The 26,187-nt window shown below is 39.8% G+C and overlaps 1 protein-coding gene across 3 annotated transcripts in view; it reads left to right on the top strand.

Annotated features, from left to right (window-relative positions):
* The window catches only part of LOC128741667 (uncharacterized), a 57,027-nt gene that overhangs the window by 17,460 nt on the left and 13,380 nt on the right, over window positions 1-26,187 (top strand). For all 3 annotated transcript variants that reach the window (XM_053837627.1, XM_053837628.1, XM_053837626.1), the window contains one exon: window positions 9,057-11,048. In XM_053837627.1, coding sequence (XP_053693602.1) covers window positions 9,586-11,048 — 1,463 coding nt within the window. In that variant the 5' untranslated portion in view covers window positions 9,057-9,585. The remainder of the gene's footprint in view (window positions 1-9,056; window positions 11,049-26,187) is intronic.

Here is a 26,187-nt window from a genome sequence, read left to right as displayed (position 1 = left end):
GGCAACTCCGAGTTGTTGTTGTTTAGATACTAATTTTTAAACTTGGTTGTTAGACGTTCCACTTACCACCAGCGAAACTGGAACGATTTCGTTTTTGAATATGGATCTTTTTGTGTGTTATGACATTCTCAATCGAAATAAAGATTCCTGAATTCGTAACTGTTTTGTTGTTGCTATTTGGAAGAAAGAGAGCATATTTGATGAATTATGCATTCGTGAGTATTTAAGGTTTTTAACGAAAATAAAATCATCTTTAAGTACAACTTCATTATAACAGCAACCAAAATACATCTAATAAGGGATTTGTTACTTGCATACGTGTTGGCTACAGACATATAGATTATTGCCTTAAACAGAAATTGATATTAACACTCATTTTCAACTTTCAAGCAGGTTTGAGTATTCAACCCAACCTGCTCGGTAGAAGTAGCATTACCTTTCTCTTCAATCCATTTTTTAAGATAGACAAATAGCAATATCGCTCATTTTAGGCTGGATGCAAGTTTATTACAGCCTGAATCAACGAGTGATTATAGTTGAGAAAGTTTCGATATCGTTTATCGTTGTGTTATTATTGAATAATATTAATCGGCTCATTATTGGTCTAAATGAAACATAACTACTGGCAGGGAAGGTCACCATTAATACGTTTAAAGTCAGAATTAGCACACAGCATACATATGAGTGGAGGAGCAGCATATGGAGAGGATGTTAAAATCAATAGGATCGAAGCACTAACCCTGCACTGTCCTGTATTCTAACAGCTTGCTACGAAATCTGTCGTATAAACACAGAAGGTCAATTTTGATAACGGAATTAGCACCCAGGCTTTGCTTATATTAGCTCAGTCGGGCCCGCCGTAGACACCGAATTACAATCGCAATTGACTCGTTCCTGCCGTCCAAGTCATCCCGGCCCTGAATCTAGTGCTGGTGAAGGGCTTTTCCAAGCCGCCTTCCATGGATATTATCCTATCAGTAACGGTATCCATCGCTCTGACGCATCCTCAATTCCCAGGATATCAACCGTAACAAGTATTGCTGCATCTGCTACCTCGAATGTCCTGGTATACTATCAAAACGTTGGAGAAATGAACAGCTCTCTCGCTGAGTACCAGTTAGCCTTAGACAACATCCGTCAAGTTAGACAAGATCGGTCGCGTTCAAATAGTTGTAAAAGTACTGGAGGTGGCATTTTGTTAGCTATTCGCTCAGGAACCAAGTTCTGCACAGTTAATCCTCCCAATAGTTCGGCAGTTGAACAATTATGGGTCGCGATTACCATTGTTGACGAAATACTCTATCTCTGTAGTTTACATCCCTCCCGATAGAGTCAACGACGAAAACTTGATGGGCCATCATCTTGAAGCTATCAATTGGGTTTTGTCGCAATTAAAACCTAGAGATAAAATTGTTTTGAGTGATTTTAACTTCAGCGCGATCTCTTGGCAGCGTAATTCCCACGGTTCTCTATTCCCGATCGCCTCTCGATCGTCCATAGGCATAGCCCCACGAAAACTACTTGATACATATAGCACCGCTGGACTTAAACAGATGAATGGAATTGAAAACGAGAATCATCGGACCCTTGATCTGTGCTTCGTTAGTGACGAGCTCTGCGTAGACTGTACGGTTACAGAAGCTCCGGTACCACTTGTAAAGATCTGCAGGCATCACCCTCCTTTACTAACGCAATTAAAGATAAGGCCACAGCAACGCTTCCGGGATACTTCCGAAAGCCTTTCATATGAGTTTAGTAAAACCAATTTCAACGGTATGAACGATTTTCTGGGCCACGTTGATTAGGAGGAGGTTCTCCGCGATCACGACGCTAGTCTCGCTGCATCAATCATTTCTAACATACTGGCATATGCTATCGACCAGTTCGTGCCCGTCAAGTCAAAGCGCGTACCGCCTAAACCAGCCTGGGCGAACGCTGATCTCAAGCGCCTTAAAACGATTAAACGTGTAGCCCTTAGACGACACAGCAAGTATCGCACTGATGCCACGAGAATAAGATACGTAGAAATAAATACTACCTATAAACAACTCAATGATCACCTGTATGACGCCCATCAGAACAATCTGCAACGCCGTCTCAAGGCAAACCCAAAAAGTTTTTGACGCTACGTGAATGAGCAATGTAAAGAATCGGGATTACCCTCTACGATGTCGAATGGTCTGTTCGAAGCCGACTCCACCGCTGACATTGCCGACTTGTTCCGTTCTCATTTCAATAACGTTTTCACCAATGAACATCTCGAACCACAGGATGTAGCCGTCGCCATCGAAAATGTTCCACGACTTTCTGTACCTTTGTCGCAGTTTGTTATCTCCATTGACATGTTACGTCAGCTGGAATAAGACTAAAATCCTCCACGGGATATGGCCCTGACCGTATCCCGTCAGTCATTCTGAAACGCTGTATGGAGACGCTAGCGGCACCGCTTGCAGCGGTATTTAACCTATCTTTGGCTTTTTCCAAACTGCTGGAAACAGTCATATGTTTTTCCAGTCGTTAAAAAAAGGTTGGAAACGAGTAGTCTCGAACTACCGGGGTATAGCTGCATTAAATGCCACTTCTAAACTGTTTGAGTTTATTATTCTCCAGGAGCTTGCCAAGAGATATAAACACTACTTCTCGTCGGACCAGCACGGATTTATGCCTAAACGATCTACAACAACCAACTTGACTTCCTTCACTTCGTTTGTAACACGCCAAATTGAGGATGGTCATCAAGTGGACCCGATATACACAGACTTATCTGCAGCATTTGACAAAATGAATCATCAAATTGCAATTGCCAAATTTGATCGATTTGACATGAACGAACATTTGCTACTCTGGCTTCAATCTTACCTATGTGGTCGTAGCATGTCTGTGAAAATTGGTGATCACATTTCTTCGCCAGTTCCTGTTTGTTTTGGTGTTCCACAAGGAAGCCACCTAGCACCGTTTTTATTCCTGCTGTATATGAACGACGTTAATTGCATTTTGAAATGCGCGAAACTCTCATACGCTGACGATCTAAAGCTATACCATACGATAAAGCAACCACAGGATATGAGTTTTCTACAGGAACAGTTGGAAAACTTCGCTAAATGGTGTTAAATTAACCGATTGCCGCTGAATGTGTCTAAGTGCTCGGTAATCTCATTTGGACGAAAACATTCACTATTCCACTATGAATATGCCTTGGTAGGCGTACATTTACTGCGCGAATCCACAGTTAAGGATTTGGGAGTTTTAATCGATGCAAAATTAACATTCAAGGATCACATTTCACACGTGGTGGCAAAAGCTTCTTCACAGCTGGGCTTTTTATTTCGTTTCGCAAAAAATTTAAAGACATCTACTGCCTGAAAACACTCTATTGTTCAATTGTGCGACCTGTACTAGAAATCTACAATATCACTTGTTTCTCAGTATTACTCCAGCTAGGACGAATGATGGTCTACATGAACCAGTACGCAGTATGTTTCGTCTATTCAATTAATGTTACTATGTATTTGACTTTAATGTGTCTCGAGAAACAAACAAGTGTAATTTTAGGCGTGTTTTATGTTAATAATCTAAACAGACGAGAATTGTAAATACGTTAGTTAGTTATTTCTGTCATTGGGGTGATATTTTACCTGTTGACGTTAGTAAAAAAATAAAAATAAAAAATAGGGGAACTGTGGGTAAGACGAACAGGGTGGGTAAGACGGACAGGTGGTTGATCCTACTAGTTAAGCACTAAAATTCGTAAATGTTTTGATGGGCAACCAACCATCTTGCTATCTCATGATGTCTGAACGTTTCCATCATCATTTAGAACTTTCCAATTTTGATAAAGTGCAGAAAAACTAAAAATTGGAAAGAATACTGCGTCTGGATGTAACTTTTTTTCCATCGAAATTAAGCTTTTTGAGTGGTTTAATTCCAAAATGTTGCCCATAGCATGAAGTATTTCGATTGAATACCTTTTCAAGCAACGTCTGCATTGAAATAATACGTAATTTTATTTGCGTATGAAAAATTGTGAACAGTTTAAAAAAATGTATAATGATGGGGTGAAATGGACAACTGCTAGTGTGGGTAAGATGGTCAATGAACATATTATAATAAAATGGTTGATTTTGTTTCTTAGTGATATCTCAAGCATATACATGAAAATTTAACCGGCAAACGTGAACTTCAAACAAATTAGCAGCGGCCAGGCATAAAACAGTTTTTGGAATGCTTGTTCATATTGCCGCTGCCAAACAATTTTCTATTGGCTGCCTCTATTGGGAGGGGGTGGACTGCCCCCTTCATTTTTTACACGCTACACTACCATATTTTACGTATTCAATTTGTTAAGGGTCAAAAATAATAATATGCTCTCAGTTGGGGCGATTTACAATACCTGTCCATCTTACCCCCACACATTGTCCGTTTCACCCGCAGCACTAAAAAAGTTCACTTTTTCGGACCATTTTTAATACTCAAAATACACATTGAAAAACATTTTTTGTTAAATATTTCACTAGCTCCTTTTGAAAACAAGATGTTGAACTGAAGTAAACTGTATTTAGGTTTTATAAATCATAAGTTCTCTGTATTATATTAGCTGTTCTTCTTAACCTGTTCGTCTTACCCACAGTTCCCCTACATATGAGTGGTAAAGCCAATATGGTCCGACTAAGAAATATTCGTCACAAAATATGCACCAACGTTTTTAGTTTGTAATAACTGCTATAAACTTATGATGTGGCACGGCTTTAACAGTTTGTTATTTAAGTATGCTGTCATATTCTTTTTGTGCTTTGATTTTACTTTTTACTTTTTTGCAACCGAATTTCAAATAACGGTGGATTACGAAGCCGCCGAGGAGCTACATCCCATCGTATCTGATGCAGGAGCTTCATATTTCCAACGTTTCTTGTTATAAGGTCAAAGGTTAATAACCGCTGCTGTTTGACTCGCCTGACTGAGAGTGTCTTCAAGTAAATTAATTGACAAATATTTTTAAAGATTAACGGATCATTCCGGTGCAGTCAACGCAGGGCGAATCGCTAAAATTGCTTCTGGATTCACTCATTCCCAAGAGTTTGCTTTATGTGGGCATCTTCAGCAAGAGTAACCAACTTTTAACCTTCGTAGACGACCTTGATATCATTACTAGAAACCTTGAGACGACGGAGGCAATCTACACCAGACTAAAAACGGAGTCTAGGAGGATAAGGTTACAAATGAATGCGTGGAAAACCAAATATATGGTTGGAAGAGGCTCCAGAGAAAGCAACGTTTGCCTTCCACGGACAGTGATTATTGTGGGCGATGAACTGGAAGTGGTTGATAAATTCGTATATTTGTGATCTCTGGTTACCACCGACGATACAACGGAGTAAGGAGATACAACGATGCATTCAAGCTGGAAATCGAGCCTACTTTTTCCTCCGCAAGACGCTTCGATCAAGGAGCATTCGCTGCTGCACTGACGATGTACAAAACGCCATACAACTGGCGAAAGTTGGGAGACTACGGTGGACCGGCCACGTCGCAAGGATGCCGGACGACGATGCAGTAAATTTCGTTCTCTTCAAGAACCCCACTGGCACCGGGAATAAAGGGGTCCAACGTGCTAGATGGCTTGATCAGGTTGAAGTCGACTTGCGTGTGTCAAGACGCGCAACATATTGGCGACAGGTAGCCGAGGACCCAGTACAATGGAGAGGAAGTCTTGATAAAGCAGGGGCCACTGCGGGCTGCGGCTCTCGGCTGGTAAAGTAAGTAAGCGTGGTGACAATGCAGGCAACAGCGGAGATGACGCGATTATATCAAAGCTCTCCAAGAAACTGGCAAATGCAAAATCTAAAAGTTTACCATTTTTGTTGATGTGATTGTGATTGTTGATGTGATCACCAATTGTTTTGGGACAATGGTTGCTTTGTCCCAACTCCCAAGCCGTTACCAAATATTGGTTCTGTGAAGTATTGCTCATTATCAACAGAGACATGCGAAGGAATATATCCATTAATGTCATTGTCGATATGCCACCTCAAGACAGGTAAATTAAAGTCTCCAAACGACAGCACGTCCGAATCCGCTACAACATATTTGATTTTCCTGCATCGCTCAAGAGCGTCAATTGCAAAGAGATCGCGCATACCAGAGTTGTTAAATTCTTGAAATCGGTGCTACGTACGATCATGTAAATTCTAGCATCATCCGCATAAAGTAATTTTTTGCCAGGCGGTACTAATTAAGGTGTAACGTTTATAAATAAGAAAAACAATGATGGTCCTAACATGCTACTCTAGAGTACTCCAGCTCAATTGAACTGCGATTCTGCGGTCTCGTGAATAGAGATCAAGTCAGGTATTTAAACCAGCGGAAACATTTGCCTTGTGAACCCTAGCCAGCAAAATTCTATGCTCAAACGGTCTTGTTTAAGTTATTGTAAATTATATCACACGGATATCGTTGGTCCATTGCAGGCAAACATAGCGAAGTGGGCGGCACTCCATTAGTCTAGTAGAAACGGATCTTCCACGAAAAAAGTGGTTTATGAGATTACGCAATATCGAAATCGAATCATTGGGGCTTAGGAAAAAGTTGGGTTTGATCCGGTTATAATTGTTTCGCATTATAACCGGTTTCAACCCGCGGATATCCTAACTTGGTAAAAGGTAGCGAAGTACGAGCTAATAATTGCTGCTTCAATAATCCTCCCTATATCTATATCTAATTTTCCACTCTTTTCCTTTTTAAAAAATTAAAAAATGATGATGATGATGGGCCCACCTCTTACCCCTACGGAGGTTTGAGGTAGACGATTTATCTATATGATAATTATTATAAAAATAAACCAGGAAAACAAAAAAAACGGACTGGTTTTTTTCACACAGATACAAATTCCTTTAGCAAATTTCTAATGGCTAACACTAGCATGACTACGAACAATTAAACTCTCAAGTCATTCAAGCTAGAATACCCAGTACAATCATTACACAACTTTCAGCGAACAAGGGATATTCAACATTTACATTAAGCTAACATCCAGTGTAATCCGTTGCTGAGCTAAGCAGTCCAGACGAAGCCATTCCCGCCGTTAACAGCAAGCAAAGCATAAGTCAAACTGCTTACCAAGCATTAAATTTATAAGGATATTCCCACCCAGGGCAGTCAAAGCAATTTCCCACCCGAAAAGAACCTTGACCAGCTAGGAAATTCTACCCCTAATAGCTTTCAGAAATGTTCTAATCTTCCTGAATAATATGACGAGTACAACTTGACAGCTGAAAAGTCTTTTAAATAATTGTAAATTGCCAACACAGTCAACAATCAACCAAAGCATTCAGTCCTTTATATCTGTGCACCGCGCGCGAAGCTCAAACCTTCGTAGACTACTCTTTTTTTTTTAACTACTAACAACAATTACAAAATCCATCATCATCATCTAGACGAACATAATAGTTTTTACTCTCTTCAATAATTACTAAAAAGCTATATTGGTGTCCATGCAAAATTATCCGTTTTATAAACTTCGTCAGGCTAAAACATGAAATACCAAAAAAAAATTTAAAACTGTTCAAAACACAGCTTTGACGTGTGAAATACATTGCCTTTTGAACTCGGTCAGCGTTGTCGCACGTTTAATGTGAGTAGGCATCGAATTGAATAAATTAATACCTTTAAAAAACAATGAATTCTGTGAAGCACATGATATAAAATTTGGTGTTCTAATTTCTAAGGCGCTTCTAGTGTTATATCTATGAATATCACTCCCTCTTACAATTCGATTACACAAATATCGAGGCAGCAATCCATTCACTATTTTAAAAATGAACACCAACGTCAAGAATACAATGCGCTGCTTTACCGATAACCACTGCAAAGCATCCAGCATTAGCGCCGAGGGAGTGAATCTATTGCATCTTAAAATCAACCGCATTACTTTATTTTGCAAGCGCTGTAATCTTGATATTTGTGTTTCAGTTGCCAAGAACAAAATGGAAGCGCAAAAGTCCAAGTGTGGAGAGATGCTTGATTTATAGAGATGAATCTTACTAAAAGTGTTCAAATCTTTCTTCAAACGACAGAGAATTCCGTATTTCTTGGCAATTTTCTTGATGACATTGTCAATGTGTACATCGAACTTTAGTTTATCATCAATAATAACGCCAAGATACTTGATTTCTCGTACGCGTTCAATTGTCTCACCATCAATTTCCACAGAGACATCTTCATTTACGCGGTTTCGCGAGACTACCATAAATTTAGTCTTACTGATGTTTAGCTTTAGTTGTTTGAATTTCAACCATCTGCTCAGCGAACGTAAATCCTCATTCAAGTGTGCTGTAACATAATCGAGTTTCTTAGCTGCAATAAATAGTACAGTATCATCGGCAAAAAGGTTAATATCACAAAAACGTAACACTCGTCTCATGTCATTGATATACATAATAAATAAAATAGGCCCTAAGACACTCCCTTGGGGCACTCCAAGAATATTACCCACGGGGTCAGAAATAAAATTATTAAAAATAGTCCTCTGAGTCCTGTCACACAAATAGCTCTCAAACCATTTGTAAACAGTCCCCAGCATTCCAAAGCGCTTAATACTTTGCAATAACAAGGGCCTAGATATTGTTTCAAACGCGTCTTACGTCTTCTCCGGTCCTAAGGTTACTATAACTTTTGTTTCATCACTGTCTTTCACCATTTTCTTCGTCTATTAGAGATTTTTTCTCGGAAAACTCAAATGGAAATCTTTCTAAAAACTTGCGGCCTTTTAGTTTTCCAGAAAACTTTACACAAAAGCTTCTTTCAAATTTTTATAAAATGATAAAACTCCGACAACAGCCCGTGAACAGTCGCTGAAATTTCTATCATCAAATCCATCAATTTAAAAAAAATCTCATGCTGGCCTTATTTATAGATTTATTTTATTTCTTAAAAATAAGACATATTTAGGTACTATAGATCTTCGTAAAACTTTCAAAAACAACCAAAAACATCCAAAATATCTATCGCTTCGAGGAGCAAATAGAACAACGAACTAATTCCACATTCTCTTTCCTTTTCAGACGATGATCAGCTTCGGACTGGAGTAGAAATTCCGCTTTCGATTGTAAAATTCGCCGAACAAGTGCGTGCTCTCCGGTCAGTCGTGGTTGGTTGTTGGTGCACAACAGTTGTGTGAATGAAGAATTGCCTCAGCCGGCTTATTAGTATTTTACAAATTTAAGGACCGGCGCAAGTGCTGCGAGTCAAGTGGTGTGTGCTGAAAGTGATTTAACACATACATTTTCCTTCTCCGGTCTATACAAGTAAGAGTGAGTGTGTGAAGAGTAAGTGCAATTGATGAAAAGATACAGGAGAAGTTGATGATCTACAGTCGGAGAAAACAGAAGAAATACTAGCGTTGCGTTGGTGTGAGCTCCGGTGGTAATACCCAGTGAAATATTGAAAAAATAACATCGCTGGCTGGATTTAATGCAATTTGTTGTTAGAAAGGGGGCTGCTTAATTACCTTTGTGAAGATCAAGTGCAAGAATGTGCTACTATTATTGATTGGATTAATTTTACTTTTCTCGGAAGTGGACAAATGTGTGAATGGGACTAGCGCGCTTTCCAGCAGCGAGCGTTATTAAAGTACCCGATGCAGTTGATGCGATGGCTCCCGCTCTTACCGAGCCGCTGAGCCAAAGCAAACTCTCGTCGTCGGCTACATCTGGGGCATCTCCGCGCACTGGAGTGGAAACCAACAGTCAGCAGGAAGTGCCGAGCAGCGCGAGTACTGACTCCGGAAACGGTTCCTCTTCAACAATACCTAGCGAGACAGACGTCTTTGTGAGGGATACCGAGCCTCCAACTTCCGAGGTTGAGCAAACGGAGGACGATATTCAAAATAATAACAGCGGTGGGCAATTATTAAAAATTGATCCAGATAGTGGGAAAGATCTCATTGAGCTTGCTTTGGAGCAGCTCCATCGAGATGAAACCACTCGAACGGAAACCGATGAAGCTACAGCTGGCGGAAGTGCCCAGACTGATACAGATATTTCGCAGGCAGTTATCGATCAAATCTCACAGGTAGCTTCAACCGGCGAAACAGTCACATCCAGCGAAGAAGTGCATGGTGACCTACAACAACTCGACTCGCAGTCGTCAATCATTTCCAGTTCAAGCACTGCAATGGGGCTGCAAAAGGACTACCTGAAAGACAATCCCGACATGGAACAAATGCTCGGAGAGCTCGCTTCCACTTCGGACATGGATTTACTACAAGTATTCAAAAGTCTGGAAGGTAACCCTAGCGGAGATGGTCTTTGTGCAGAATTGGCTGGAGGTCTTTCGCTGTTTAATGATGTTGACGTGGTGAATATATACGAAGAAGTTGCTCAAACGACCCCTCCAAACAAAGATCATGAGCGACAGGAAATGCACGCTGAAATTGTCCAGCGACAAGCTCAGATGCAAAGAAAATATGACTTTCTTATCCGTCGTCTAAACAAGCTGCAAGCTCGTTACATGGGTCAGCATGTCAGTGAGGAAATTGCCGGTTTGTTTGAATATTCTCAGCGCTACTGGAAGAAAAAAGACAAAGAACAAGCCAAAGGCCTTGGCACATCATCGGCCACCGTTTCGCCAACTTCGCTCATTCCGGACATTATTCCTTATCAACCCCCTCCGCCATCATCCACCGATAAACAAAAACCCATTTCGGCTAATGCGATGAAAACTTTTGCCAAGCGCCTGGAAGGAATATCTGCCACCCAGTGTTCAAGCCAAGCGAAGCGAATTTATGCCAATCGGTACTTTCAGGGTACGGCAAGCAGTCCAGCGGATGCGGGTGGAGTTTCCACGCCACAGAACTATACCTCGCCTTCGACGACAATACCGAAATTCGAGGATCCGGCTATCGAACAGCTGCAGCAGACCGCAGGCCTACTGCACTCGGAATTGCGTCAAATACAGAACACAATCGATTCGGAAGCAACACTCAGCAGTTCCGGGGGCGAATCAGCCGACGAACTGGTTCCGCACAACAATGAGCTTCAATACTCTTTGACGATGTAAGTTTGCTACATATTTTCTAAATTATTTGTCGATACTGAGAGAATGCAACATTGAGTATGTTTATTTAATAGAACAAAGTTAATTATTTTTTATGAATAAGTTCAGGGTTGCTGCCTGTGTCCTGTTAATTTCAAATTTACTATCAGTGTGCAACATGCGACACAAACTTTAGTCATTGTGCTCAAATTCTTTGCTCTTTTTTTTTCGAAATAATAAAATGGGCAGCAAAACATGCAAAACAGTTTTGCGCGCTTTAGTTTGAATGTGATTTGTTTGCAGTATATGAAAAATGCTTTGCCGTTTCGCATCACTTTACTTTGCTCTACGTCTACCGAAATGCTGGTCTTACATAACTGATGCTGCGAATTTCAAAACAACTTGGTAAATCGTCTCATTTTCTACCAATCCTGAGTATGTAGTCAAATGATGACGCAATGCAATCAAACTGTCTGCAACAACCGTACTTCGAACTAGGACGAGCTTTCAATGAAACGACCAAACCAAACAGAACCAAACTGGCAACCTCCTAACAACGTTGTGAAATAGCGCCACCGAGAATGTTGCATCTCCAGGGAAAACGTTTGCAATACGATTTCCTTACCTTTGCCTGCCACTAACACACTCCAACTGGTACGGAAAACCTGACTGAAGCATGCGTGCGATGCCTGTAGTAGTGTTTGTTTTTCTTTCTACCACTGTACCAAACAGCGCAGACCTTGAACTGAACCAGGCGCTAAAGCCAAACAGCCAAGCAAGGGAAAAAGCCGGCACTTTTGGCAAGTGGGAACAGCGTGCTTGGGTTCGATTTATGAAACGAGCGGCTCGTTGGACGGTATGGCAGGACTATGGAAACTTGTTTGTTCGTGAAAAAGTATGTTGTTGCATAGAACGTGGTTTTGCGCGGGGTACATGTGGACGGCTGTAATCTTTATTCTGTCTGTGTCGTCTCAAACAGAAGGCAACAGTCAAAGTAGGAAACTTATTATAAAATTTTAAATTTTAATTAAACTCATTTCGTTCACGATTTGTTGTTAGCAGAGTATCAGTTGTTTTCAGGCTTTTATTTTACTTTCGGTGATAAACCTCTCCTCCTCCTAGCTCACTTAGATTGAGAGGTCATTTTGCTAAACGTAAAATGCCAAATTCGAAGCCTCAGTTATACACATTTCGTTTCCACTGCATGAGTGAGCCCCGCCAAAAAAAAAAATTTAAAAATTCATATCTTGAAAATAAAATATTTAGTTGTTAATTTAGTTGCAATAATAATAATTTAGTTGCAATAATAAGTGCACGTTTCTATCAAGCACTGTCAAAAATGAACGAATCAGTCAATCACATGTTAGCACACTTTTGCTTCCCAGGCCCGGTCACCTGTGATTTCGTTTACTTCGATTCCAGAAAAAAAAATGGAAGAGTCTGTCCGTCCCAACCGGTCAGGAATTGTTTATTTCGATAAAGGCTAGACCAAGTTGACATTCTGAAAGTAAACAATTATGTAAAAGTATAAAAACATCACTCCTTCGCTTGATCTTTTTTTTTGTTAGATTATAGTCACTTCACCAGCTTATGTCATTCGTGACTTCTGTGGGGTTGGGATTTGGTCCTCGGCGTGAGCGGCGTGAATGCTGACCATTACGCCAGGACTGACCCCTTCGATTGATTTTATCATTTGAACATTGAACCTAGACGAACTTGATGTCCTGAAAGTAAACCGGTAAAGAAAAGAGCGCAACCATCTTGTTCCTTAAATCTATTATATCGATATACTGTAAGAATTTACACTGGCCGAGACTGGTGTTGTATACAACGTGGCACGTGGAATATTCGAGCATATTATGCGATGCAGAAATTTTCAGAGTGAAAAACTGCACTTAAAAACTAACGACTAAAATTTTCGGTTGTATTGCTATCAATTATAAAAATAACTGAAAAGAAAAGAGCCAAGCAAGCTTTCAATGTACAGAGAACGACAATGATAATTAATAATCTTGTAACCAGCAAAAAGTTACCTCATTGGTGTAGCAAGCAACGAAGATGTGCCACCCTCATCGATAAGGGTGTTAAAGAAACCTTTTAGTGGCTGAAGAACAACAAAGCATCGAAAAAGTATGGAATTGGAGCGAAACTTATTAAAATAGGCCCGGATAAGTTGGCCAACTATTTGCACCTAGGAGTCCTAGGTTTGCACCAACTGGCTGTCGAGATTTGGGATACAGAACAACTACCGGAAGAATGAAAAAACGGGGTTAAAGGCCCTATGATACAAGAAAGACGATAAGCTGGATGGTGAGAACTACCGAACAATCACTATCCTAAATGTCGCCTTCAAAGTGCTGTCCCAAGTCGTCTTCCATCGACTATCGCCAATTGCCAATAAATTTATGGGAAGTAATTAAGCCAGCTTCATAGAGGGCCGGTCTATCGGGCCAAATCTTTGCACTACGGGGTAGATCCTCTAGAAGTGCCGCGAATTTCCAGTCCCCACGCATCACCTGTTCATTGATTTCAAAGTCGAATATGATAGTGTAAACCGACAAGAGCTATGGAACATTTTGGACAAAAACGGCTTTCCGGGTAAGCTGATATCTCCTGCCTGCTTGAAGGTATTATAAGACGAGCGGCGATCGAAATGCGTGGCACGATTTTCAATAAATCCAGTCAATATATCTGCTTTGGTCCGATGTCAATATATCTGCTTTGCTGCCGACGGCATCCGGTCGGCAGAACATTTGATGAGGCAGCAGAAGATGAGTACGCGAAGCAGACAAGATTAGGTTGTAGACAAATACGTCTAAAACTATGTACAGTAGACTCTCGGAAAAGTTAATCGATTGGGGAATCGGTCGATTAACTTTTCCGAACTATTAACTATTCTGAGTAGTCCTAAAAGTCATTGAAAATGATGAATACAAAAGCTAAAAATGCATTCCGGGATATGGGATACATATTTTTATGTACCTGGAAGTTGTAATGGAAAGAAATATGTAGCAATATCTTTATGAAATTATAGTTTCATAGTTTTTTTTATAAAATAATACCTTTCACTAAGTTTAAAACAGTCGGTTACACTAGTTTACTTTTGTTTTTTCGTAGTCTCCGTTTTGATTAAAAATAAGCGTTCGCGCTAATTTTTAGTTCCTTGCTGTTCTTTCTTTTGCATTTAAAATTCAATCTGAGTTTGCGCTTTTCCAGTATATTTCCAAAAATCCTGAAGTAACTATTGAACTATTGAACTGTTGTTGCAACTGTCCGATACAAGAGTTTAATTTAATCCCAGTTATGATGCGACTCTGTATGAAACTGTGGAAAGGTGACAATAAGCCGAAAAATGAGAAATAAAGATAGAAGGTAAACACACGTGTGTGAAGAAACGCTTGGACAACCAATAAATTCAAACTCTCAGAAAAGTTAAGGCAAAAATTAGCTTTTTAGAGCGTTGCATGAGAGCTGATATACGCTTAACTTTTCTGAACAATTAACTTTTCAGAGAGTTAACTTTTCTGAGAGTCTACTGTATATGCTGGCAGGCGGGATCGAGCGCGACAAGGCTCACTTGAGCAGTACCGTTTTAATCGACGTAGGAGTTCGAGGTAGACGACGAGTTCGTATACCTTGGCTCACTGGCAACAGAGGACAACAATACCAGCCGTGAGATTAAAACGCGTATTATCAGCGGAAGGCCCGACTTCCTGTTTGGTTCTGGGTCGTTTCATTGAAAGCTCGTCCTAGTATCACGGACTCCACAAACACTATCAGTGTACAATGTGCACGCACAAAACACTAATTAAGCCGGTTGTCCTCTAGGGGCACCAAACGTGGACACTGCTAGAAGAGGATTTACGAGCACTCGGAGTTTTCGAACGGCGGTGCATGGTGGCGAAGAATGAACCTCAAGCTCGTGCATCTCTACGGCTAATCCAGTATTAGTTATTAAAGCTGAACGGATACGTTGGGCAGGACCTGTTGCTAGAATGCCGGAAAACTATCCTGCAGAAATAGTTTTCGCATCGAGTCCGGTAGGAATAAGACAAAGAGGGGCACAGTGAGCTTGATGGCAAGACCAGGTGGAGCGAGATTTGGCGAGCATTGGGTGCACGCGGAACCCGAGACCAGTTGCCATAGACCGAATTAGATGGAGAAATTACGTTACGCAGACCTTGTCATAAGACATGCATACATGTGGTAGGAATTGGAACCATTAGACATAACTTTGTTTACATGTTTATGAAGAACAACTTGTGCAAGTTTTGTCAACATATACCGCCACGTTGCTGAACAGTACATAATGGAACTCGAACCCAGAGTGGTCTAGACTAAAATTGGCTTAAGTGCTAAAAATGCCAAAATCAATAGTGTGTAATGTTCTGAGGAGTTGTAAGGCGAATGTAGGTATGAAAAGGTGGTAAAGACCCTTTAAGAATTAGGGACCGAGAGCTGAGAAGGAAGATATTGAGGTGCATTAAGTCCAATCCTGACATGTTTACTCGGAATATGGCTAGAAGGTAGGATGCCAGTACCTCACTCGAGAAGACTATAGGTCTTACAGTGCCAGTAAAGATCCCAATCGACACTTGAAGCAGAATTTGGAAGCCAACAAGGGTGCTAGGCGTTTTACGTGCTTTGACGAAATTCACCGGAAGTGTTTTGATGGACGACGAAACCTACATGAAAATGGATTTTAGTCAAAAAATTTACGTTGCAACTGGGCGTGGCGATGTGCCAAGCAAGTATTAGTCCGTGTTTGCTGATAAATTCGCAAAAAAGGCCACGAGCTGGCAAGGAATATGTAGCTGTGGACTGAACACTGATTCTTTCATCATTTTCTCAACAATGACATCAAGTTTATACGTGAAGAAAGTTTGAAGAAACGAATTTTGCCGTTCATTCGTAAACATAAGCTGAATAAAAATACTGCAAATCAGTCATCAATGGAATTTTTGCGACACCAGTCCCGAATTGTAGGTTATTCTATGCATCCAGATTAACTTTTATCCAGGCCTTATATTGCTATAAAAAACAAAACTAAATAACGCATCGCCAGAAATGCATTTATTCGAAACACCGCGTAAAGACCACACCGAAAACATGTGAACCTACCCCTCAGCGCCCTGAGCTTGTACGGAACTCACCACAATGATGCGAGAAGTTTCCTCCTTCACAGTTGACAGATCTCATTCTACGTCCGTTCGGTCGGTCGGTATGCTACAATTAGTCGCCCTGTTCCGCCGAGTCAAATCACGTTCAAAGTGCTACTGCTGTCCGTCCATCGTCTGCCGCCGTGTGTCCATTCAATATGACTGTGTATTCTCACTTTCAGTCGACGAATACACTTTTGCGGTCGGCGAAGGTAGGAAAGAATGAAGCCGCAAACATCGAAGAACGCGCTCCACACGTAGCACAGACAGGTCCGTACGTAGTTGGTTTAGTGCGGGTTCAACATGGCAACGTTGCGTGTACCGTGTTTGGAGACAGACGACCGGAGACGGTATATCCCCTCATTACGATACAGAATGGAGTGAGGTGATAGCAAGGGGCCTGCTCCCCGAACTCAGTCTGTTTGCGTAGTGGTTAGCGGTGTATGTATGCAGTAAACATATGGCTCACATGGTGTTTGACCGGTCACTGGGGATGCTCGAACGAACAAAAGTTGTGATGCATTTTTCGAAGCTTATTTTTATTAGTATTCTACGTAATGGTTTTGTTGATTTGTACTACATATGGATACAGTGAACTCTCGGAAAAGTTAACTCTCTGAAAAGTTGATTATTCGCAAAAGTTAAGCGAATATTAGCTCTCATGCATCACACCAAAAAGTTAATTTTGGCCTTAACTTTTCTGAGAGTTTGAATTTATTGGTTGTCCAAAGCGTTCATTCACGTGTGCTTTACTTCTGTCTTTATTTCTCATTTTTCGGTTTATTGTCACCTTTTCATAGCTTCATACAAAGTCTTACCATAAACTGGAATTAAATTAAACTCATGTACCGGACAATTGTAGTAATGGTGCAATACGGGCACATAGTTACTTCGTCATTGTTAGGATTTTTTATAACACCTACTGAAAAAGCGCAAACTCAGATGGAATTTTAAATGCAAAAGTAGGAACAGCAGCAGGGGACAAAAAATAAAGCCGAATATTATCACAACGTTGTCGTAGACTACGAAAAATCAAAAGTAAACTAGTATAACCAATTATTTTAAATTTACTGAAAGACACTAAGTATTATTTCATAAAGATCTTGCTACAAATTTCTTTACATTACAACTTCCAAATACTTAAAAATGTGTATCCTGTATCCGAGAATATATTTTTCACTTTTGTATTTATCGTTTTGAATGACTCTTAGGACTACTCAAAAAAGTTAATATTTCGGAAAAGTTAATCGACCCATTCCCCAATCGATTAGCTTTTCCGAGAGTCCACTGTACTACGATGTTGCTTAGTAGCCATAAATCACGAGGTGTAAAGGAAAACTGAGTGTATTGGCCAATGACCGCAGTAGATCACATCGTATTTTGAAAATTTATTAGGTTTCTTTCAAAATCTTAGTCGTCATGTATCACTGAGAAACAATCACTTATCAATGCTCATAGAAGTACATTAGTGGTTCAAGAAAACACATCCATAGTGGGTCACAAACCGAATTCTAGCCGTTTAAAAGCATTCAAAAATTCCTTGGAGTTTATAAACCCAACCAACGGAGCTGTTGATGAACACAGTACAATTGGTCGATGTTAAGTCAGACCGAACCAATTCTCGGGTAATTTTTCAAATAGACCTTTGTGACGATGAGCGATTCTCTTCGTGTCTCCTCTCTTCCGCTTTTTACGGCGATATTAATGCATTTTAACACATCAGCTTTGCATCGATCGGTTGCCGGAGTCACTAGTTAGCTACATATTTTGAAAATTTTCGTTTCTATGCATTTATGTAGCCGTGAAAAGCGAAAGAGAGGAGACGCGAAGAGAATCTCTCATTTTGACATAGATCGGCCTATTTGAAAAATCACCCGAGAATTGACGAAAAAATTGTAAAATTGTATTGTATTATTGTGTTTGTTTGTTACAAATTAGAAAAAAAAATCAAAATTTCTGAAAATTAGAACACGGTTTTTTCGACTTTTTCGCTCCCACCGTTGCGTTGTAGAAAATTTTGTGAAAAACTTTTTCCAACGGATTTTTTCTTAGATTAACTGAGAAATTGTTTTGCATTTTTATAAAAAAAAATTTTTTGCTACGATTGGTTGAAGAATTATTAAGTGTTGAATTAAATTATGTCCGAGAAAATTGGAAAAAATTCTCTGAAGTTTTCTAGAAAAATAGATCTCGAATTTTTAAAAAATATTGTCTTATTGAAAACACTTCAACAACTTCAACAACTTAAAATAAAAAAGACTCTGTTACCAGTTTGATCGCCGAATCGTTCGGACTTCCACTTCTGTTCTGTGGTTATATTGCGATTAGCGATAAACACAAAAGAAACTGAGATGCATAAGGTTGTTATGTTCAGTAGATTTATTGTCGCGCAAAATTCGGCTGTCACGGAAATGCACAATATGCGTTACGAAGTAACGACATCTGTTTTGTTCAACAGGAAAACCTGGATAGTTTCAAGCATACTCTCACGCCTGGCGCGTGATGAAACACTTGCGCCATCTTCTGTTATTTATTATCAGAAACTAGAGGCGGTGTCCTATTAGGTTAGCTATGTGTATGAGGGTGAATTGGCAATTGGGCATTGATTGATGATACGGTGAACATGGTAGCTTGTGTATCAATTGTGTCTAGTTTAAAAGTAGCTTTATTGAGTGAAAACAAGTGCTATTAGTGATCTGTTGCAGTGATCTGACGGCAATTTTAGTGATATTGACAGATAAGTAAAAGTTTCTTTGCATACTTTTGATTTATTCTGTTTATCAACGGTTTAATTCTAAAGCAGCGCCGTACATAGTGCCTATGAAAGTAGACGCTACGGCCGGCGGCTGCTTGAAATTTCATTGTTGTGTTTTTTTCATTGTTCACTGCCTTGAGTGTCTGCCGTTGCTGCTGGACGAGTCCAGCCGGCGTGCGTGTGTATGCAAGTCGGGATGGATTGTGCAGCATGTGGTAATGTAATTCGGGCCAGCGACGATCCAGTTGTTTGCGTAGGTAAATGCAAATCTGTATTTTGCAGAGTTTGTACGCCCCTAACAAAAATTGCTGCGAAAATCGTAAATGATAATGAAAATGTTGTCTTTAAGTGTGCATCATGTTTATCAGCCCAAGATAACGGTGGCAAAAATGACGCTGTCTGTAGTGAGCTGACTGAGATGATAGGTAAATTATCATCTGTCTCTCAGTCGCTTGCACACAGCCAAAGCGAAATTGAAAGCCAGATAAATAGTGCAATTTCTAATGGTATCGATAGTATTTTGAAATCTATCAGTGAATCTCTTCGTGAGAGTATGGTAAACATTGAAGCCAGTGTTGCCAAAAAGCTGGATGATTTCAAAAAAACTATTATTGATAACATGAGTCGGGATATTAGTGTAGCCGCAATGAGTAGAAAAAGAACGCGAAATGAGCGAACGGTTCACTCTGAATCGGACTCAAATCCCAGTAAGAAAATTTTAATTATTCGTGATAAGCCGATTATTGACAATTATAGATCTGATGACGAGGTTTTTTCTAGTAATAATAAAACTTACGCGAGTGTGTTAGCGAGTTCATCCGGGAATACGGTAAATAAAGTCCAGCAAAAAGAGAAGCGTAAGGCTCGACCAGTCATTGTAATTAAACCGGTTGAGTCTTCTCAATCTAATGAAGATACTAGATCTTTTTTAAAAAGAACATTAGATCCAAAAAAACACAAAATTAGTAACTATAGAAACGGGAAAAATGGTTCGATTATTGCTGAGTGTGCAATAGGGGATGACATTGAAGTCGTGAAAAATGACATTCAAAGCAATCTGGGTGGACAGTTTAACGCTGTTATTCCTACAATTGCTAAACCGAAGGTTAAAATTGTAGGAATGAGTGATCAGTATTCCCCCGATGTTTTCGTTGACTTGCTTAAGAGTCAAAACGAGAACATCGGCATTAATGAAGTAAAAATAATTGCGCAATATGAAAATCCACGCTTCAAATATAACAAATATAATGTAGTAATTGAAGTTGACAAAGACACTTATAAAAGCTTGATGAATGCTGGTAAAGTAGGCATCGGGTGGGATAAGTGTCCTGTTAAAGAGGCCGTTAATGTTTTGCGTTGCTTTAAATGTGGAGAATTTGGCCACAAAAGCACGGAGTGTGTTAATACTGAAACATGCTCTAAGTGTAGTGGAAATCATAAAACATCCGATTGCTCTTCAACTGAATTTAATTGCGTCAATTGTATAAAATCAAATAAAGAACTTAATATGAATTTGGACGTAAAACATCCAGCATCTAGCTCACAGTGTCCGGTTTATCGGAGACTGTATGAAAAAAGAAAGAGCAACATATTGTCAAGTAAATAGCAACAAAAGGAATTGCAATGCGATGGGAAATTAGAAATAGTCTATCTGAATATTGCTGGTTTATCTACAAATTATGTTGCTTTGCGACATCTTGTAGAAATAAAACGTCCAATGTTGGTAGCACTAGCTGAAACTCATATAGTGGATGCTAATGCCTTTAACCAATATAGTATACCGGGTTATAAAGTTGCTTTTTGCCTTTCGCATTCCAGGCATACTGGTGGTGTTGCTATTTACGCCAGGGAATCAATTAAATTCAACATTCGTACAAACGAATCTGTTGAGAATAATTGGTTTCTAGGGATTTCAGTTGAAAGAGGCATGACGATTGGAAATTATGGAATAATATATCATTCCCCTAGCTCAAGTGACCAGCGCTTTTTAGAAATTTTAGACAACTGGTGGGATAATTTTATAGACTTAAATAAACTAAATATTATTGCTGGTGATTTTAATATTGATTGGCTTAGTGGACAAAATTCGAATCAATTAAAGCAGTTAGCAAATTTTTACAACTTTAGACAAACAGTTTGCCAATTTACAAGAATTTCCAGACACAGTCGAACGTTAATTGATCACGTGTTTTCGAACTTTGACATGGTACATTCTGTTACAGAGGCCGATTACAAAATTTCAGATCATGAGACAATTTTTATTTTGATCAAGAATGACCAAACCCGTGATGATAAAGTAAAGATAAAGTGCTGGAATAGATATTCGAAGCAGGCAGTGTCTCAGCTTGTTTCGAGAAGCTTGGATTTTCTTCCAATAACTGGTGATGTGGACCACAAGGCAGCTGTTCTTACCAACACGCTGAAAGAGTGTACCAATAAGCTTGTTATTGAAAAATATGTGGAACTACATAATACTAACAACTGGTACTCTTTAGATCTGACACGTTTGAAACGGAAAAGAGATAAAAAGTACAAGAAGTTTCGTAGAAGTAATAGTAGTGATGATTGGAGTAGATACACAGTCGCGCGTAACGTATATTCACGAGCCTTGAAAAAGGCTCGATGTGATTATATACAACGGAAGATTAATCACCATCAAAACAACAGCAAAGAGTTATGGAAAATTTTAAAACAGTTAATAAAATGTAAAGATAACTCCCCGCGCTCCATAACTTTCAATGGCACTGAAGAACAATCGAGTCGAGTAATAGCGAATAAATTTAACAGTTATTTCGTTGATAGTGTTCAGCTGATCAATCAAAGTATTGATTTGGTCAGTGAACCTCACGAAATAATACAGCCGATTTCTAATATCAGATTTGATGGATTTCGCCCTATTACTTTTGCAGAGTTGAAGGATATTTGTTTTTCTTTAGAGAAATCGGCTGGTATCGACAATGTCAACGCAAAAGTAATACAAGATTGCTTTCATGTCATCGGACGCGACTTGCTGGATCTTGTTAATGAATCGTTGCAAACTGGGCACGTGCCTAAAGTTTGGAAAGAATCGCTTGTAATTCCTATTCCCAAAGTTAATGGAACGGATAAAGCCGAAGAGTACCGTCCTATTAACATATTGCACACATTAGAGAAAATCCTAGAACTTGTTGTCAAAGGCCAGCTAATGAATTATTTAAACAGTCATCATTTGTTAATTCCAGAGCAATCAGGGTATCGAGAGGGACACTCTTGCGAAACTGCATTAAATCTGGTACTAGCAAAATGGAAAGAAAAAATCGAAGCTAAAGAAACTATTCTTGCTGTATTTTTGGATCTAAAACGCGCGTTTGAGACAATCTCTAGGCCCTTATTGTTACAAACCTTGAAGCGATTTGGTATTGGAGGGCTAGCATATAAATGGTTTGAAAGCTATTTATGTGATAGAACTCAGAAGACTCGCTTTGATAATTTTAATTCTGAGTCCATAGCTAATACACTTGGTGTACCGCAAGGGAGTGTATTAGGGCCGCTTTTGTTCATAATTTATATAAATGACATGAAACGAGTTTTACGGTTCTGCGACATGAATTTATTTGCTGACGACACTGTTCTATTCATTGCGGCTAAGGATCCCAATGAAATTGTAACACTTCTGAACCAAGATTTACATTATCTTTCGGATTGGTTAAAGTTTAAACAGCTTAAACTCAACATTACCAAGACAAAATATATGATTATTTCAGCCAACTCCAGACCAGACGTAAACGTTGTAATTGATGGTGAGGCAATTGATCGCGTAAATGAACTAAAGTATCTTGGAGTAATCATTGATGACAAGTTAAATTTTAAGTCTCACATCGATAATGTCATCAAGAAAATGGCGAAAAAGTACGGTGTTTTGTGCCGCTTAAAAAATGAATTGACAATTAGTAGTAAAATTCTTTTATATAAGTCAATCATTTCACCGCATATAGATTTTTGTTCATCCATCTTGTTCCTTGCAAACGAAACACAAATATTGAAGTTGCAGCGCTTACAAAATAAAGTTATGCGATTAATTTTAAGATGTAATAGATACACTTCCTCACATATTATGCTGGACGCATTGCAATGGCTTTCTGTGAAGCAAAGAGTTTATTTTTTGACAATGGTGTTTCTTTATAAAATTCTTAATGGAATGCTGCCTCGATATTTGTGTGATCGAATTGAAAGGGGAAGTGATTTGCATACGTACAACACTAGAAACGCGGAAGATGCGAGAACACCAAATTTTTTGTTTGGAAGATCACAGAACTCTCTGTTGTACAAAGGAATTAACTTTTTTAATTCGATGCCGCGACAAATAAAACGTGCAGCAACAATGGCAGAATTCAAAAGGCTATGTATTTTACACATTAAAGCTACTTTATAGACGTAATTTGATTTATTTTTTGTATTGATTCAAGAAAATTGTATATTTTTTTAATTTTTGTATATTTTTTGGATATATTAAGTTATCATGTTCACTGATGATGATGGATTTAAAATTGTTATTATTATTAATTTAAAAAGTATAGAGAAGACTACACATGTTTGAGCCACGCGCGCGAGAACAGACATAGATAATCTTGAAATTGAATGATCAGGTTAAAGTCCTGAACAAAGGGTTCGGAGCAGCAGCTGGACAGGCTTGGGTTCGCTTGTGGACTTTGGAACTCGTATACCATCGCTCACGGCGGTACCGAGTACCAAAAGACTGCAGGATCTCCCTCGTAGTTCTAGATCGTTATCTAGAACCAATTCTGACCAGCTGTAGCTCAAAATATTAGGTTCGATTCCTAATCAAGTCCAGATAATTTTCGGGTTGGAAACGTTTTGGACTAGCCTTGGACATTTTTTGAAATTTTGATATTCACTCGAAAGTTTGATATGTCTGTATTAGAAGCCAGTTCGCTATTTGTTTTTATCACCTGGCTACTTTGTTATATCATAAATATCTTAATTAGATAAATCGTCCCGCTCAAACCGTTGTAGGGGTATGAGGTGGGACCATCATCATCATCATCATCATCAAAAAGGATTATTCTTGCATTTTGCACAGTATGAAATGGATGGGATTTGTTTCTTTTCATGTTTTGACAACGTTTGGAAGCTATTTGAGTTCATTTCTTGGGCGGCAAAGAAGTTTCTGTATTATTTAATTAGCCTTTATCAATATTTTTTGGTATAATAGGGCAAAATGGACCACTTCCCGAAATCTGCGCTGGATAAAGCCATCACCAATCGATTACTTGCTTTTTGACATAGGAATAGGTATCTTGTAAGATTCCAAACCAGCGCCTTCTAATTCTTGGGATTACGAGCTCGTTTTTGCCCATTGTGCGCTGTCCTAGAACGCTTTCTGCAGGCAGCCCCACACCTCTTTCGCCCGTATTTACTCGCTGACCCAGGCTGTAATTATTCTTCTCCAGGCTTAGGCAAAACATCGCTAATGCTCTCTCGTCCAAAACCGGGTTGACGAATTGATTTGCACTTTTGACGTCTTTGCAACCTCTTAATTGCCGGTAAATTCATTCCGCTTCCATCGACACGTACACTTCCGTCGGAACGGCTGCTACCTCCTGCAACTACGCCGCCGTTTTGAGATGTCGCCCGTGTACTTCCAGTTGCTTTACCTCCACCGGAGCCTCGTCTCGAACGGTTGTCTCGCGATGATTATTCCGTTTTCTTCAGAAATTTAAATTTCAATTTAATAATCTTCAATTTCTTCTGGGTTACAGACTATGGACGATCTGGGCCTTCTTCTCCTCTGTTGGGTACTCTTACCACTGCGTCCATTATTTTGAACTATTGTGGTATGCCCCGTTTTATTTTTTAGTATACGCTTAAAGCTTACCTATCACTTATTGAGGAAGTGACAGGCTGGTAGCTGGAGCGAGACATGTGCCATCCAGGGATGACTAGGTTTTGAACCTAGTACCCTGAACGACGACGCCAACCAGATCTCCCCTTTTTGAGATACTGCAGTCTGCGTACTATTTGTGCTCCACGATTGCAGAGCAAGTGTTCCAAGGTTAAATATCATCTTGTACGAAACTGAGATTCCGAAGATGATATTTATTCGGACAATGTCCTGTCGCAAGACCGGTAAGCTTGCTGAGATCTCTTATTGAGACTCAGCAACTTTTGAGTAACCTAGGGGTGGGTGGATACTCGACGTTATATATTTTTTTTAGATTTTTTGAGCGATTGTACAACCGTCCTACTGGCCATAACTATTCGGCTCTCCTTTTGTTTCAGCTCACACTTGTTTCGACCCGTGAGTAGAGAGTTGGAGCCACATCTTCGTTTGTTGACTCACAACGAGTCGGCGTGTTGAGGATAGACGAGGATCAGGACTGAACCTCTGCTAGCGCATCGTTCAAGTCCTGCTCCTGTCCTACTCTCCTCTCCACCTCATTCGTTTCTTTGTTTTACGGCAGAGAGAGCTGGCACGGTAAGAAATCGTCCACTGCATCAGTGACCGGCTTGATGCAACAAGTGCAAATTGCTGTGGAGGGCGCCCTGGTACTCCATAGGCTCCGTTGCGGCGAGAGAATTTATAGAACCCCCTTCACCATTCATCCCTCGGCACGGGTCACGTCGCACGTTGAACTAGGGGTTTATCCATTCAAGTTTTTACATAATAGCCATGGATAACAGCTATTACAATCATCTCCTTTAGGGGCTTTGGACCCTCTGCTTTGGTTCATGGGAGTCAAGAGAACCATCCTGCAGGCGGAGAGTTTACACTTCAGCCTTCGCATGAGTGACCCCTTCTCTGTCCGCATACGACCCTAGTTTCCACCGGTTGTCCGATTTTCACTGAGGAACGTATCCCGGATGGTACTACGAGGAGGTAGAGATTGGAGTTGCCGAATAAGAGGCTGTGGAACCTCATGGTGGTTCTGGAGCGCATCCTGACTGCGAGCATATTCTATACCAATATATATATCTATACCTATAAAGAAGGATTTCTGTCTGTCTGTCTGTCTGTCTGTCCGTATGTTCCTTATAGAATCGAAAACTACTGAACCAATCGGCATGAAAATATGCATGTAGAGTTTTTTTGGGGCCAGGAAAGGTTTTAGTGATGGTTAGAAACCCCTCTCCCCTCTAAGAGGGGGGGTCCTATAGAAATGAAACTCAACTTTCTGCATAACTCGATCAAGCAAATAGACCAAACTTGGCATGTGGGTGTTTTTGGTGACAAGAATTTATTCTATG

Source organism: Sabethes cyaneus, chromosome 3 (assembly GCF_943734655.1).
Source record: "Sabethes cyaneus chromosome 3, idSabCyanKW18_F2, whole genome shotgun sequence".
In the NCBI taxonomy this organism is placed as follows: Eukaryota; Metazoa; Arthropoda; class Insecta; order Diptera; family Culicidae; genus Sabethes; species Sabethes cyaneus.
This window is presented reverse-complemented; position numbering and strand designations above follow the sequence as displayed.